The sequence below is a fragment of the Urocampus carinirostris genome, chromosome 1, assembly GCF_059441175.1.
Source record: "Urocampus carinirostris isolate Australia breed hairy pipefish chromosome 1, RoL_Ucar_1.0, whole genome shotgun sequence".
NCBI classification, from domain to species: Eukaryota; Metazoa; Chordata; class Actinopteri; order Syngnathiformes; family Syngnathidae; genus Urocampus; species Urocampus carinirostris.
The window spans coordinates 70,350,057-70,366,927 of record NC_142349.1 but is presented as its reverse complement, the minus strand read 5'-3'; the positions used below and the strand labels follow the sequence as shown (position 1 = coordinate 70,366,927).

Genomic DNA, 16,871 nt, shown 5'->3' with positions numbered 1-16,871 from the left:
ATACGATTGAATACAAATTACATTTAATGCAAAAGATATTCACTGCTGGGCTGTGGTGCGAGGTCAGGGCACCCTGGTGGAAAATGGTGTTTACAGGAACGGCAGGAACGGGACTTACGGCTGATAATATAATCAGCACATCCAGACGCTGGTGACGCAGAAAGGCCCTGATGACGTAGAAACCCTCGGTGTTTTTTTGAGTACCCCAGACATTGGGACGCTTTTCTACTAGATGGTGAAGGCCAGGGGGCTTCCTTGGCGTGCCCATGGGAGGAGTCGGCACGTCATTATGCGGGGAGAAGATGGCCAAAAGGAGAAAAGCTAAAGGACTTGAGAAAAAGGCTTCCCAGAGACTCCAACGTCGCTAATTCGTCCGTTTTCGATGGAATACACTTAGTTAAATTGTTAATGAAAAAAATGAACAAAATGAAAATAAATCCAAACAGCTTGCCAACATCATTTTTGCCGTTCCATGTATTCCGTTACTCCCCAAGCCTGCACAAAATTGAGTAATGTGTGAACCTGGAGTGTCATGCCCAATTTCGTTGTCATAATATGTTAACCCATTTTGTAACAATGACAATAAAGGTCTATTCTATTTCTAAAAAAAAAAAAAAATCTCTCCTAATGTATAACCACCTCTCACACTCCCAGTGTGTATTTGGAAGCTAATCCGAGTATTTATGCATTACTGGAAAAAAGAACATTCTTCAAAAAAAGGAAAGGTTGCAGTTGACATTGGATTTTAGGAAACGCGTAATGGACAAATCGCTCGGACTGCCAGATTCTGCTCGAAAGCTGGATCGTGTAACACGGCTTCATATCTCATGAATAGATTTAATGTGAACGCTGTCAACACTGACTCACTCTTGCCTAGCTTTTCGGGTGGTCGGTTAGTTTGCCAGTCCGCCGGTGATTTTAACCTTACCAAGGTCACATAGTTGGATCGAGGTTTGCTCGCTTACAAAATACTTGCAGTACTCCCATGAGATTTCAGGCCATTGTGTTATCTTTGTTATGATTTTGCAGTGGACCCAAACGTAGGAAGCAGGAAAAAACATGGCATTTATAACATAATCATTAACAAAGTAAAAAAGAAAAAATGGCCAAAAACAACAATAAAACAGTTAGAACCTGCAATAAAAACCAAACCTCACAGATAAGGATGACGCTGGAAAAGGTGATGGTGATCTTGAAAGTGGAAATGAATGTGGAAAGTGAAAATCATCCGACACTGGGTGCTGTTCAACATGTCCTTATGAGAGGTCAGGCTAATAACAGGTGCAGGGTGACTGGCAATGTTCCCTGTAATTTTCCTTACGGGTCTGAGCGTTTACACTATGTTGGTGAGCAACGCTTGAAACAACAGTGAGCAACCATAATCCCGAGTGTGGCAACTAAGTCATTATCAAACATGTCCAAAACCTGACATTTTGCTGAGTTTCCGGCAATGCAAAATGATTTTTCTCTTTTTGTGTTTATTTTTACCGAGCTGTTACTTTTTTCTTTTTGTTCTCTATTTACTTTTTTCCTACATTTCTTTTCTTTTTTTCTGTTTTTTTTTTCTAAATTTTTCCTTATTTTTTCTTTTCCTTTTGTTTCTTTTTTTCTCAGCGTTTTGGTATTTTTTTCTTTTTTGTTCTATTCCCCCATTCCTTTACGTCATTTTGTGCATCATTTTACATAATATTTGGTCATGTTGGGATTGAAGAAGGAAAAACAACCTGAAGAGCCGTTTAGAACCCGAAAGAGCCGGTTCCTTTTAGTGAGCCGAGCCGAAGAAGCCGGTTCTCGACAAACTCTACTAACTTTACTCAACTTCGTTCTATTTCGACTCGACTTCAAAATACCGCATTTAGGACACAACGTCAGGGGAACCCGTGTATTTATACCTTCATGCACTGTAACTTTGACTTAAGTCGCTTCTTAATTAGTAATTTTGAGCCCTCATTTTTGTGCGCTGGCTAGATTTTCTTTGAGAATGTGCGAGCAGTGCTTGATTTTTCTTCATGCTTTCTGCTAAACCCCTTGTCTTAACCTCAAACATTTGTGATTTATGTTTCTTTCTCATTGAAAATGAAGGGTAAAATTAACATTTGGGAGTGAAAGCAAATCAAAATAAACATAACAAAATCATCATTGCAATCATCCATGTGGATGTCGGCTATTGATACTAAGTACTTGGATCGGACTGATACTATTGACTGGGAATAATACTTTGCTCCTCCATTAATTTCCATAATGCAGCCCTCCTCCCTCTCACTCAGCGCCCTCAGACAATCAGTACAGTGTATTCCTGAGTGTGTGACTGACAGCCACACCTTTAGCACCTCTCTCTACCGGGCCTTATGCTGCATCCTGCCTGGTGGGCAGGAGACAAGTTCGAATCTTTGCGCCCACCTTACCATAAGCTAAAAATGACAAAAGCAAATAGCAAGCGGAGTCTGGTGTGTATTCCCCCCAACTGCAAAAAAGGACAATTCCAGGTGTGGTAGAATGGTCTGCTACTGTGGCAGCACCACACTTTAACATGAACACCTTTAAAAAGCTTACACTGCAGAAAGCAACGAGATCTAACCGCAAATAAACATGTTGCTGTTCCTGAACAAAAAACTGTAAATCCGTTTCAAGAGCCAATACATATATATAAAAACCCAATACCCATTGATAACCCAATATACACATTAAAAGTAAAAGTGCAGACATGGTATCGTAATAACTCAATACCAGTACTCGTCCTGGGATCAAGAGGTCGTAGGTTCGATTCCCAACTAATCCGTATTGTCCCTGATAAGCCTTGCATAGCTGATGCTGTTATCAAGTGGATGAGTGAGTGTGGAATGGGTGGGTGTGAAACACATTGTAAAGCGCTTTGGGAGGTCTTCAGTGACTTGAAAACCACTATATAGATGTAGACATCAAATGCAAACTCGGGAATCATTCAGCAGAGACATTAATGCTTCAGAAAAATATCTATTTTAATGGAAAGGGCAGGGGGTGCTTAATAACACTAGGGACTAAGATTTTTTATTGTTTGTAGTACTTCTTTAAACTTTTTTCTCAGTGGGTCGTATTAAAAAACTCAAAGGCCTGTATATAGAGCGGTGGTAGGGAAGGCCCAGCAGCGACTACATTTCCTGAGAGTGCTCAGGAAAAATCATCTAATCATGAGCCATAGTTATTTTAACACCAGGTGATCTTCAAATATTTATAAATAAAAACGTATAGGTATCCCCCATAACACATATTTATGACATGATGCAGCACGGCGGCTGGGTGGTTAATGCGCAGCCCCACGGTGCGGAGGTTCAGGGTTCTTCCCACATTCCCCCAAAAACGTGCATGTCAGGTTAAAAATGTTCCTAGGTGTGAATGAGTGAGTGAGTTGTCTGTCTCTGTGTGCCATGCAACTGGCTGGCAAGCAGTTCAAGGTGGCCCCTGCCCAGTTCTCACAGATAACTGGGATGGGCTCCAGCAACCCCCAGTGTTCATTTTAGCTGAGAAAAGTGATGGGTCCCGGGGACTCGCATGCTCAAATATCTATGGGTCCCAACAGAGATCTATGGGTCCCCAAAATTTACTGTTATCGAGGTTGAAATCGTAAATCGGCGACAAATGTATAATATCTCATCATCTCATCAGCTGCACCGCTTATCCTCAGTAGGGTCGCGGGGATGCTGGAGCCCATCCCAACAATCATCGGGCAGTGGGCAGGGGACACCCTGGACTGGTTGCCAGCCAATCGCAGGGCACACGGGGACAGACAACTCACTCGCTCAGTCACACCTAGGGACAATTTGGACCGGTCAATTCACCTGAAATGCATGTTTTTGGAATGTGGGAGGAAACCAGAGTGCCCGGAGGAAACCCACGCAAGCACGGGGAGAACATACAAACTCCGCACAGGAAGTCTGGAGCTGGATTTGAACCCACGACAGGTTCCCGAGACATGAACTGTGCCGCACAAGCGCTAACCACTGCGCCGCCACATTTTCTGCATCAAATTATTTTTGGTAATATACCGATTAAAGGGATTACCACAAACCTGTCTTTTTTTAAATTTTCTCCTTTTATACTTCCTCTTTTTTCTTAACTTCTTTATACAACATAATTCGTAATATCAATCATCAAAGCAAGTGAGCCGTTTGAGAGCCGGCTCTTTTTGATGAGTTGAGCCAAAAAAGCCGGTTCTCGAAAAAAATACGGACTTCTTTTCACTACACAACGAGCGTGCAGACGAAAACTCGAACCGCGAGACCAAAACAACAATGGCTGATCTGCCTGACGAAAAGTTTGGAGTGCAGTAAATCTTTGTTAAAAATGAGTAATCGGGTAATAATGACAATTTTGTGGCAAAAAGGTTGTGTCCCGGGGACGCACGTTGATTTGAGACTATGCGTCCCCAGCGAAAATGATGCGTCTAGGACGCGGGGACGCGGGCAAACCAGAACACTGACCCCCGCGACCCTATTGAAGACAAGCGGTGAAGATAATGGATGGATGGATGACATGATGCCATTATTATTTGTATTTTTTTCCCCATTCATTTTTGACCCCGCCCATGGACGAGTATATGTACTGGTGGGTCATGCATTCAAGGGTTAATACTTAAAGTCTTTAATGATTAGCTTTCTTTAGTTTAAGACCTTTAACTTTTCGATTTGTGTGCTTTTCCCAGACCATTGTCTGCACGGGGATGATGAAGTGGTACCCAGCCCCCGAAAACATTCATTGCATTCAGTCATGCGAGGTAAGTCCGAAATTGGACTGCATCAATTCATTTCCCTCACATTGCGTATTAAAAACTTGCGTCTTGTCAATGCAAAAACCGCACGGATCAAAGTCACTCTTTAAGGGGCTGTTAAATTGTGTAATGTCTTTTTAAATCTTAACTGATAACGGATAAGATATTACCACTTTGCACACACGTGACTTAACCACTTGACGACACCATGATGGACGGCGGTAAACCGTGGTAAACATGACGTTTCGTGGGTGAAAAAGCATTTGCCCCATTCCTGATTTCTGTGTTTTTTTTGCAGTATTGCTACTCTCAAAGGTTTAAGATCTTCAAAACAATCCTAATATCACACATAGACAGCCCAGAGAAATGCACAATACAGTTGTGAAATGTTGATTCTATGTATTAGGGCAAAAAAAACTTGAATTGACCCCTGAACAACTCGTTAGGCCACCTATTGCAGCAAAAACAGAAATCAAACCGTCACGGTTGCCATGGCGCCCAATTGGCCCCGCCCGTGTGGCACCAGCTGCGGCTCCTTGACAGATTGGCTTAGCCTCTATTTGAGCTCAGTGCTCTCACTCTCCCTTTGTCAGTCCGTCAACGAACCTCTGGGTGGGTTTTGGCTCTGTCCGGTTTTCTGCCTGCGTTCCCTGTCTGGTATCGTTCCTGTCTATTTTCGTCCTGTTTATTATTCTCTCCAGTTTACACGTTCCTCTTACGATCTCTTTTTGTCCCCGACTACGTCCACTCTCCCGGTCTGGCTTACGACTTCTTTCCGACCCGAATTTATGTTTTATGTGTATTTTGTTTCATTGAATTAAAATATGTCTGTAGACAATGGTGCCCTCTACTTTTGTGATTCATGGTTCATACTCAGTGTGTGAAACTCATGACAAAAAGTTAGCGGACACCAGTTGCCTGCCAGGCCATAAAGTTGCCTGCCCCATTTTTCACAACTTAAAACACAATAAGACGACTCATCGCAAAAAAAAGTATATGACATCGCTGTTTTCCGTCTGCCATCAGTATGTACCTGTATTTACTCATCTTCATTCATGAAATGTTTGCGTTGGGTCTTCCGCTACAAGCCACGTGAACTCCTCTTTCCACGATACTTTTAATGTATGTTTACGTTTTGTAGCGTCATCAATTTTGTTAGCTTCTTTTGAATCTTTCTTCTAGGGTTGAGGATTTGGCTTGATTCCTAACCACTTATCCATTCTTTTGTGTTCTTTGTGCATCTACTTTGGAAAATGATCCGAGCCACAGTATATAGAAAATATGATGAGGCTCTACAAAGATAAATAAAGTTGAGTTTAACTTACTTTTGGAAGATGCGCTTCAAGAGGTCCTCCGGGGCTGACAAAAGGAATTCCGACCTTTTTCTCAAAAAGCATTTGCTTTTAAACTATGGAAATGCAGAACCTTATAAGGCTCGGAAAAGTCCGGAGTTATTCGGGCTTCTGATTGGCTGCGGAGTATGCCAATTGCCAAACGAACTGAAATTTCCAAACCGAACGAAGATTTTGAAATCGGAATAAAGCAAACGTTTGATTTGAAAGAAAATCTTTTCCTTTTTCTTTTTTCTTGAAAAAGTTGTCTGCCACCCGGGTGGAGACGTTCTGTAAGTTCTATGGCAGACGTTATTTCAGAAACTGCATACTTTTGATTTAAGTAAAACACTTGAAATAATTATCTTTCCTCGTATGGTTGATCAAAAAATACTTATATAAGCCTCATTATGACCAATCTTGTCCACGATATGTGTTCAGCCCTTCGGTGGGGACGGCTGGTGCGACACCCTCAACAACCGTGCCTATTGCCAGTATGATGGTGGAGATTGCTGCCCTTCTACTCTCTCCTCTAAAAAGGTACAGGTTTCCCGTCTTTTCGGTCATCTCATCTCATTAGCTAGACCGCTTATCCTCAGTAGGGTCGCGGGGGTGCTGGAGCCCATCCCAGCAATCATCGGGCAGTGGACACCCTGAACTGGTTGCCAGCCAATCGCAGGGCACACGGGGACAGACAACTCGCTCGCTCATTCACACCTAGGGACAATTTGGACCGGCCAATTCACACAAAAACACACACAAAGATTTTTGGACCATGACCAACCCAAATGCCCAAACACCCCAGTTCGTCATGCTTTCGTCCCTCCAGATCAGGGGTGTCAAACTCGGGGGCCACACGATAGAACAAACATTCTGTCAGGGGCCAGACTAGTAGATTAAAGAGAAAGAAAAAGAGCGATAAAGAAATAAGAGAAAGAGGGAGGGAAAAGGAGAGAGGGCGGGAGAAAGAAAGAAAAAGAGAGAGGGAGAGAGCGGGAGAAACAAAAGATAAAAAGTCATGAGAGAGGGGGAAAATAAAAGGGAGAGGAAGAAAGAAATCCAAAGAGAAATAGAAAGACAGAAGGAGAGAAAAGAGAAAAGAAAGCGCAAAGGGTAGGAAGAGAGAAAGAGAAAAAAGGAAAAAGGAGCAAAAGAGGTTAAAAGACAGAGAGAGAGAGAAAGAGACAAAGAGCAACAAGGGAGGAGAAAAAGAGACACAGAGAGTGAAAAAGACAGAGACAGAGCGGGAGAAAAGGGGTGGAAAAGAAAGAAAGAGACAGAGACAGAGAGAAAAAAAGAGAGAGAGAATTAAATAGAAGTACAATGTCTTTGTGAGAGGCACCTGGCTCTCAAGTACATACAACATATTTCAACCTGCAGCTTGTTTTTCTCTTGCGCTTCTCTGAGTGTTGTCCCGCGGGCCGGATTCAATCCCTTAGCGGGCCTGATTTGGCCATGTCACTTGGGTCAGGGTGACACAACACACTGCTCTGTTCAACAGCAGGGCCCGACAGCATTCACTGGTTTACCCCTGCCGTAGCATACTAGTGACCTGCCCATTCTTCAGAACACGTCTAAACATCCCACTATCCTTTTAAAACACCTCTCCAATCATTCCTATCACCAACAAGAGCTCTAACTTCCACTATATTTAGACCTCTTTCCTTCAGCGCACTCATAACACCATCCATCCAAAAATTGCGGCCTTCCTCTTGGTCTCCTTCCATGGACTTCTGCTCTGTAGATCACAGGTGCTCAACCACCCCCAAATTCAACCCAAGTAACCCTAAAACTGATAGCATATTTAAAACAAGTTTTCCTTAATAAGTCTGAATCCGGCCCGCGAGACAACACTCAGAGAAGCGCAAGAGAAAAACAAGCTGCAGGTTGAAATATGTCAACTTGATGTTGCCAGGTGCCTCTCACAAAGACACTGTACTTGTGTTTCTCTCTCTCTCTCTCTCTCTCTCTCTCTCTCTCTCTCTCTCTCTCTCTCTCTCTCTCTCTCTCTCTCTCTCTCTCTCTCTCTCTCTCTCTCTCTCTCTCTCTCTCTCTCTCTCTCTCTCTCTCTCTCTCTCTCTCTCTCTCTCTCTCTCTCTCTCTCTCTCTCTCTCTCTCTCTCTCTCTCTCTCTCTCTCTCTCTCTCTCTCTCTCAACCTCTTTTGCTCTAACTTCCTTTTTTCCTTTTCACTCTTTTCTCTTTCTCTCTTCATACCCTTTCTGCTTTCTTTTCTCTTTTCTCTGTCTGTCCTTCTATTTCTCTTTGGATTTCTTTCTTCCTCTCCCTTTCTTTTCCCCCTCTCTCACGACTTTTTATCTCTTTTGTTTTTCTCTGTCTCTCTCTCTCTTCCACCCTTTTCTCCCACTCTGTCTCTTTCACTCCCTGTGTCTTTTAACCTCTTTTGCTCTAACTTCCTTTTTTCCTTTTCACTCTTTTCTCTTTCTCTCTTCATACCCTTTGCGCTTTCTTTTCTCCTTTCTCTCCTTCTGTCTTTCTATTTCTTTTTGGATTTCTTTCCTCCTCTCCCTTTCTTTTCCCCCTCTCTCACGACTTTTTATCTTTTGTTTCTCACGCTCTCTCCCTCTCTCTCTTTTCTTTCTTTGTCCTGCCCTCTCTCTTCTTTTCCCTCACTCTTTCTCTTATTTCTTTATCTCTCTTTTTCTTTCTCTTGAATCTACTAGTCCAGCCCCCGACAGAACTTTTGTTCTATTGTGTGGCCCCTGAGTTAAAAGGAGTTTGACACTTTGTAGATCCTCTTCAACTTTCGCTCCTCATACATTCTCTCCATGTGTCCAAACCAACCGAGTACCCTCTTATCCACATGCTTGCTCAGTTCCACTACTACTCCAGTCCTGTCTCTCACAATTTCATTTCTCAATCCATCCAATCTTGTCACTCCTAACATACTCCTCAAAGACTTCATCTCAAAAACATAAAATTTCCTTCTCAAATCTATGTTCAGGCTCCAAGTCTCTGCACCATACAACACAGTCGGCACAATCACACTCTCATACTGTCCCCTCTTAACATCCATACTCATACTCTTGTTGCTCATCACTCTCCTCAGAGCACCCAAAACCTTGCTTCCTTTATTTACTATTTAGTTAGAGTTTTTAATAAAAATTTGCAGGGGTGATTTTAGATTCAGAGTTTGGGGGGTGCCGAACACCAAGAGTGTCTGGCTGGTTATTACGATTATTTTTCTATACACAGTAGAAACTCGGTTCTCGACCATAATCCGTTCCAGAACCCTGTTCGAAAACCAATTTGTTCGATCACCAAAATCATTTTCCCATTGAAATTAATGTAAATCGTTTTAATCCGTTCCAACACCCTGAATGTTTACATTGAATGTTTAATCGTATGTTCGCGTCTTCCGTACGAAAGATTACGCTAACATGAACGTGTAAAAATAAAAAAAATCAGGTCGTTTGCAAGTCATTTAGCAACAAGTGGTGAGCGGTTCATTGGAAAGGGGGCTCCGTTCCAAAACCCTGAATGTTGGGCTCCGTTCCAACAGCCTGAATGTTTACCTTGAATGTTTAACGTAAACATAAAGCTAACCCAGGCTAATCGTACATTCGCGTTATCGTTATCGAAAGATTACGCTAACATGAACGTGTAAAAATAAAAATAAAAGGATAAAGAAAAGAATTATGCATAGGATTTCTTACCTTTGTGGTGGTCAGCAGAAGGCGCAGATGGACGGTGGGGAGAGGGATGGAGGAGGAAGGAAAATCATTGCTCCTTCATAATAGTTGTACGCACTACTTTTCTTTTTTCACCTGTAGCAACTTTGCTGCTTGCACTGACTTTCTTCGGAGGCATAATAAGGGGCTAAAACACCCGTACACCGCTCAGCATCGCACACTAGCGTACGCACTCGCGCATTACCGGCGTTCGAACTCCGATTTTTTGACCGAACAGCCAAGCAAGAATTTCTGGAAATTTTTGGTCGGACTGAGAGGCGTTCGAAAACCGAGGTTCCACTGTATTTTGTTTTCATTTCACTCAAAGTGAAAACTCCGAAGCCTCCACAGACTCCACCGCTATGCCGCAAGTGACAGTAGCCAAACGAGGTGCTAGGAATCTAATGGACTGAACCATTTCAAGGCAGTGGGGTATTTCCAATACTGCGTCGTTTACATTGTTTTGTTTTACTTTATTTTTTATTTTTCATCTAGCGTTTTTATCACAATTAAGCCCACCCTCTCCCTTATTAAGGAAACTTGTTTTAAATATGCTATCAGTTTTAGGGTTACTTGGGTTGAATTTGCTTGAGCACCCCCAATAACGAACTGGTTACACCCATGGAAATTTGTGTCCGGCTGGTGGTGTCCTGGTGTGCATGAGACCAAAATGTCAGATACTCCTGTTTAAGAATTGGTCTCTCAACTGTGAGTTTTCAGCTCAAAAGCAAAACATGTCATGATGACTGATGCGAGGCACCCGAGTCTGCTCCTTTGGCGCCAACTGCCTCAGTTGCTGATTGGCTGCCTGTCACTTTTCAAACCCCCGTCTCCCTGTCACCGGGTGTCAGTCCGTCTGCGAACTTCAGCTCACGCTAGGCAAGTCTTTCAACCCTGACTCTCCTGTTCTGATCCCAGTCTGTTTCCTGGCTCCGACCCCTTTTCTGATCTCGACCACGATTTTTGCTAACCTGTCCCGGCTACTGATCTGTTTTTTCCACCATTGCTCGCCACGGAAATACCACTTCCGCGTCTGAGCAACCTGCTCCCCGCGACCAGCAATCTACGGATCGTGTGCACTATACTTTCCCTTCTTCCATATAAAACTAAGAGAAACGCATGCAAGTGGGTCCTCTCTCCGTTCTGGTCTTGACACTATCCATCCATCCATTCATTCATCCATCCCACAGCCATTTTAATCTTATGATGGTCAATAAAGAAAGTCTAATTTTAAACATATGGTAACAAATACAAATATATATATATATATATATATATATGTATGTAACCGTTGTGTACCTGTCCCACCAAAGATCCACATTCACGCTGGACTGGATGATGAGGTTTTTATTATAGTTGCTGCAAATGAATGAGTCACAACACAACACGTGGTAAGCTTCTCTGCTGGCAATGATCTCTATAAGGGGAATTAGCATTTTAGCACAATATTCAACGTCTGGCAAAACTAACATAAAAGGCGACAGAAACAAAACGAAAATAATCTTGACTAAGATTTTCGCTCCCCCGTCCTGGCCACAGATCTGTTTTTCCCGCTCTCGACACCGCCTTCGCTCGCCACGGAAATACTAATTCCGCAACCTTCTCCCCACGACCAGCGATCTACGGATCGTGTGGACTATCCTTTCCCTTCTTCCAAATAAAACTAAGACAAACCCACGCAAGTGGGTCCTGTCTTTGTTCCGGTCCTGACAAAACAACCAAGTCTTCGCCACCTCACAATTTGCTACAGCAATAATAGCTAGTTTACCATAAATTCAACCCGAAATAAGGAACTTCTTACAAATTGTTTGTCAAAAGATAAAAATTAAATATGATATTCTCAAAAGTATTCAGATCCTTTGCCATGGCATACATATTTTGACTCACAACGTTTCAATTTCTGCTCCTTTGCTGGATACTAGCTGTGTTTAATTCTACTGACTGGACTTGACCTATCTGTAGACCTTACACTGAAGGTAAGAGCAAATGACAAAGAGGTTGAAGGTTCTACCCAAAAAACTCAGAGAGAGCATTGTGGCAAGAGCTGACCAAGGTTAAAAATATCTTAAGTTTCCATGTGCAGAATGGCCTCCATAATCTTCAAATAGAAGTTTGGGCCAACCCAAACCATGCCTCGACCAGCAAAACTGAGGAATCGTGGTAGAAGAGCTTTGATAAGAAAGGTAAAGAATCAACCACTGTTGTGGAAAATAGACTTGCATTTGTAGAATAGAGTTGCATACATTTAAAAATGTAGAAAGACTTGCTTACAGTAGTGAGGGAATTTCGAGAAGATCCTTGGCAAGACAGTTGAGTTTCCCTAAAAGGGCATGAGACCTGCAAGGTCCCTCTGAGCAAACTGAGGCGAACAACATGTCCTAATAAGGGTACGACAACATCTTCCTTGTTGAGACGTCAGATCTCCTCCGCCTCTTGGGTTGTACTCAAATTGAAGCTATAAAAGCATTGTTATGTCTGGAGTTCTCTGAGTTCTTTGGGATGACGAAATAAAGAGCTCCCCCTCATGGCAAGCCTCGGTGTACTTGATTAAATCACGTAAGAAGACTTAAAAGATATCGAACCTGCATTTTCTCCTACACCACATATATCTTGTCTGAACTTCAGAGATGCCATGGTGAGAAGGGAGAGTGTTCCACAGTCAACTGCAGCCATTCCACCAGTCGGGGCTTCAGAGTAGAGAAGCCAAACGGAAGCATTTAATCAGTGAAAGACCCAGAGACTTTGCCAAAAAACATATGAAGTTTTACGAGACTATAAGAAAGACTATGTTCTGGTCTGATGAGACAAAGAACTGCCAGGGTTATCTCTAAGCGGTATGTGTGGAAACAGCCAGGCATTGCTCATCATCTGCTCAATAGCAACCTTACTGCGAAACATAGTAGTGGGAGCCAATGTTCCCTGTAATTTTCCTTACGGGTCTGAGCGTTCACACAAAGTCGGTGAGCAACGCTTGAAACAACAGTGAGCCACCATAATCCTAAGTGTGGCAAGATAATTAATTGTCCAAAACTTGACATCAAGTTACATTTTGCTGAGTTTCCGGCCATGCAAAATGATTTTTCTCTTTGAATGAATTGACTCATGTACGGTTGATAAAGTTGCAGGCTGACAAACGTCATTTGTTTTTACAATTCTTTCACACGATATCCATTTCTTTTTATTTCCTAATATATTTTGTCGCACAATATTAACATTTTTGGGGGCTTATTTAGTCGGTTGTAAGATACAGAACAGTACTTAATCACATTTTTGAGTGGAATTACAATGTTGGCAACAAGATTCACTTGATATCATTGGAAATTATTTGAATGCAACACAAACTTTTTCTTCTTTTTTCCGTGTTTTTTTTTCTACTTTTTAAAAAATTCCTTTAAAAAAAAATCTCATTGTGTTTATTTTTTCCGAGCTGTTTCTTTTTTCTTTTTGTTCTCTGTTTACTTTTTTCCTACATTTCTTTCTTTTCTTTTTTTCTGGCTTTTTTTTCTAAATTGTTGGTTCTTTTTTTCTCTTCCTTTTATTTCTTTTTTTCTCAGCTTTTCACTACTTTTTCATTTTGGTATTTTTTTCTTTTTTGTTCTATTCCCCCCTTCTTTTAAGTCATTTTCTGCATAGTTTTACATAATATTTGGTCATGTTGGGATTAAAGAAGCAAGAACAACCTGAAGAGCCGTTTAGGACCCGAAAGAGCCGGTTCCTTTTAGTGAGCCGAGCCGAAGAAGCCGGTTCTCGACCAACTTTACTAACTTTACTCAACATCGTTCTACTCCGACTTGACTTCAAAATACCGCATTTAGAACACAACGTCAGGGGAACCCGTGTATTTCTACCTTCATGCACTGTAACTTTGACTTAAGTCGCTTCTTAATTGGTAATTTTGAGCTCTGATTTTTGTGCGCTGGCTAGATTTTCTTGTGCGCAGATAATGTGCGAGCAGTGCGCAACTAGTGGGAGCATCTATTAAAGGGAAAAGTAGTATCCTGGAGAACAACCTCCTCAACAGTGCTGAGGACCTCAGACTTGACCTAAATTTCACCTTCTAACTGTACAATTGACCAAACCATCTCTGGATGCACCTGAAAATGTCTGTTCAACAATATTTACCATCCAACCTGACTGAACAGGAGAGGATCTAAACCCATCTCAGCAATCATCGGGCAGTGGGCAGGGGACACCCTGAACTGGTTGCCAGCCAATCCCAGGGCACACAGGGACAGACAACTCGCTCGCTCAGTCTCACTTAGGGACAATTTGGACCGGCCAATTAACCTGGTCATGCATGTTTTTGGAATGTGGAGGGAAACCGGAGTGCCTGGAGGAAACCCACGCAAGCACGGGGAGAACATGCAAACTCCGCACAGGAAGTCCGGTAGCCGGATTTGAACCCGCACAGGAGGTTCCCAAGACCTTAGAACTGTGCCGCGCACGCGCTAACCACTGCGCCGCCGTGCTGCCCTAAGAAAGACATAATAGCTAAATATGAAAGAGGTGTACAAATTTCCGATCTTGCTAGTGAATACAGCATGGCTAAATCTACGATCGGTACGATAGTAAAGAATAAGGAGGCTGTGAAATCGAGTGATGCGGCTAAGGAAGTTAGCGCTATAAGCAAGCAACTGCCGCAAGTTTTGGAAGAGGTTGAAAAACTTTTGATGATTTTTCTCTCCCCACCGTCCACCACAAAGGTAAGAAATCCTATTCATAATCCTTTTTTTTATTTTTACACGTTCATGTTAGCGTAATCTTTCGTACGGAAGATTACGATAACGCGAACGTACAATTAGCCTGAGTTAGCTTCTTTTACGTAAAACATTCAGGGTGTTGGAACGGAGCTCCCTTTCCAATGAAGCGCTAGCTACTTTTTGTAGAGACCCGGGTGCTAAATGAGATGTAAACGACCCGATTTTCTTTATTTTTACACGTTCATGTTAGCGAAATCTTTCGTACGGAAGATTGCGATAACGCGAACGTACGATTAGCCTGGGTTAGCTTCTTTTACGTAAAACATTCAGGGTGTTGGAACGGAGCTCCCTTTCCAATGAAGCGCTAGCTACTTTTTGTGGACACCCGGGTGCTAAATGACGTGTATACGACTTGATTTTCTTTATTTTTACACGTTCATGTTAGCGAAATCTTTCGTACGGAAGATTGCGATAACGCGAACGTACGATTAGCCTGGGTTAGCTTCTTTTACGTAAAACATTCAGGGTGTTGGAACGGAGCTCCCTTTCCAATGAAGCGCTAGCTACTTTTTGTGGGGACCCGGGTGCTAAATGACGTGTAAACGTTCTGATTTTCTTTATTTTTACACGTTCATGTTAGCGTCATCTTTCGTACGGAAGATTACGCTAACGCGAACGTACGATTAGCTTTTTTACGTAAAACATTCAGGGTGTTGGAACGGAGCTCCCTTTCCAATGAAGTGCTAGCCACTTTTTGTGGAGACCCGGGTGCTAAATGACATGTAAACGACCTGATTTTCTTTATTTTTACACGTTCATGTTAGCGTCATCTTTCGTACGGAAGATTACGATAACGCGAACGTACGATTAGCCTGGGTTAGCTTCTTTTACGTAAAACATTCAGGGTGTTGGAACGGAGCTCCCTTTCCAATGAAGCGCTAGCTACTTTTTGTGGAGACCCGGGTGCTAAATGACGTGTAAACGACTTGATTTTTTTTTATTTTTACACGTTCATGTTAGCGTAATCTTTCGTTACGAAAGATTACGCTAGCCACGCGAACGTACGATTAGCCTGGGTTAGCTTTATGTTTACATTAAATATTCAAGGTAAACATTCAGGGTGTTGGAACGGATTAAAACGATTTTACATTACTTTTAATGGGAAAAACCATTTCGGTTATCGAACAAATTGGTTTTCGAACAGGGTTCTGGAACGGATTATGGTCGAGAACCGAGGTTCCACTGTATTACCTCCCACTCTGCGTGCCCCCTCCACACTCTTCCTCTCGCTCCTTCAGTCCAAAAGCAAATGTTGACACGTCTTGCTCCGGACTTCTTTGCGTGCCACCGGAGTTTGTTTTACCATCTGTGGTGGTGGCTCCCTTCCTAGACAGAGTTGGCAGCTCCTGTTGTTGATCCTCAACACGTGTTTATCGGTTCACCTCCACCCACCATGTTTTCCTCTGTCCTACTCCCCGAAGCTTCCTTGCCGTTTAAAGGCTAAGTTCAGCAATTTGGGACATTATCCCTTCTTAAAAACATCAAACCTTCGTTAGACTCCCCTTGGGTTAGGCAATATTTTTGGGTACAACTGAAACTGAGACCAGATATTTGATCCATAGCTGCTTACCAAGTTTAAAATGGAAACATTCGGCTGGCATGGGGAGCATGCTTTCCATAATTGAGCTTGTTTTCGAACTTTCCACCAACCGTTTCCGTACTGCCTGAAGAAGTACTTTATTGATCCATCCATCCATCCGTCATGATTACTGCTGCGAGGCACCTTTGGTGCCGACTGCCTCGGACGCTGATTGGCTACCTGTCACTTTTCATACCCCCGTCTTCCTGTCGCCGGTGGTCAGTCCATCTGCAAACCTCAGCTTACGCTAGGCAAGCTATTCGACCCTGACTCTCTCCTGTTCTGATTCCCGTCTGTTTCGCGGCTCCGACCCCTTTTCTGATCTCGACCATGATTTTTGCTAACCTGTCCCGGCTACTGATCTGTTTTTTCCGCCATTGCTCGCCACGGAAATACCACTTCCGCGTCTGAGCAACCTGCTCCCCGCGACCAGCCATCTACGGATCGTGTGTACTATACTTTCCCTTCTTCCATATAAAACTAAGAGAAACGCACGCAAGTGGGTTCTGTCTCCGTTCTGGTCTTGACACTATCCATCCATCCATTCATTCATCCATCCCACAGCCATTTTAATCTTATGATGGTCAATAAAGAAAGTCTCATTGTAAACATATGGTAACAAATACTAATATATATATATATATATATATATATATATATATATATGTATGTAACCGCTGTGTACCTGTCCCACCAAAGATCCACATTCACGCTGGACTGGATGATGAGGTTTTTATTATAGTTCCTGCAAATGAACGAGTCCCAAC

At 42.7% G+C, this 16,871-nt stretch overlaps 1 protein-coding gene across 1 annotated transcript in view; it reads left to right on the top strand.

The window, feature by feature from the left end:
• Positions 1-16,871, top strand: part of pappa2 (pappalysin 2) — a 129,285-nt gene that overhangs the window by 109,728 nt on the left and 2,686 nt on the right. The window contains exons 25-26 of the mRNA XM_088320360.1: positions 4,679-4,750; positions 6,517-6,615. Coding sequence (XP_088176486.1) covers positions 4,679-4,750; positions 6,517-6,615 — 171 coding nt within the window. The remainder of the gene's footprint in view (positions 1-4,678; positions 4,751-6,516; positions 6,616-16,871) is intronic.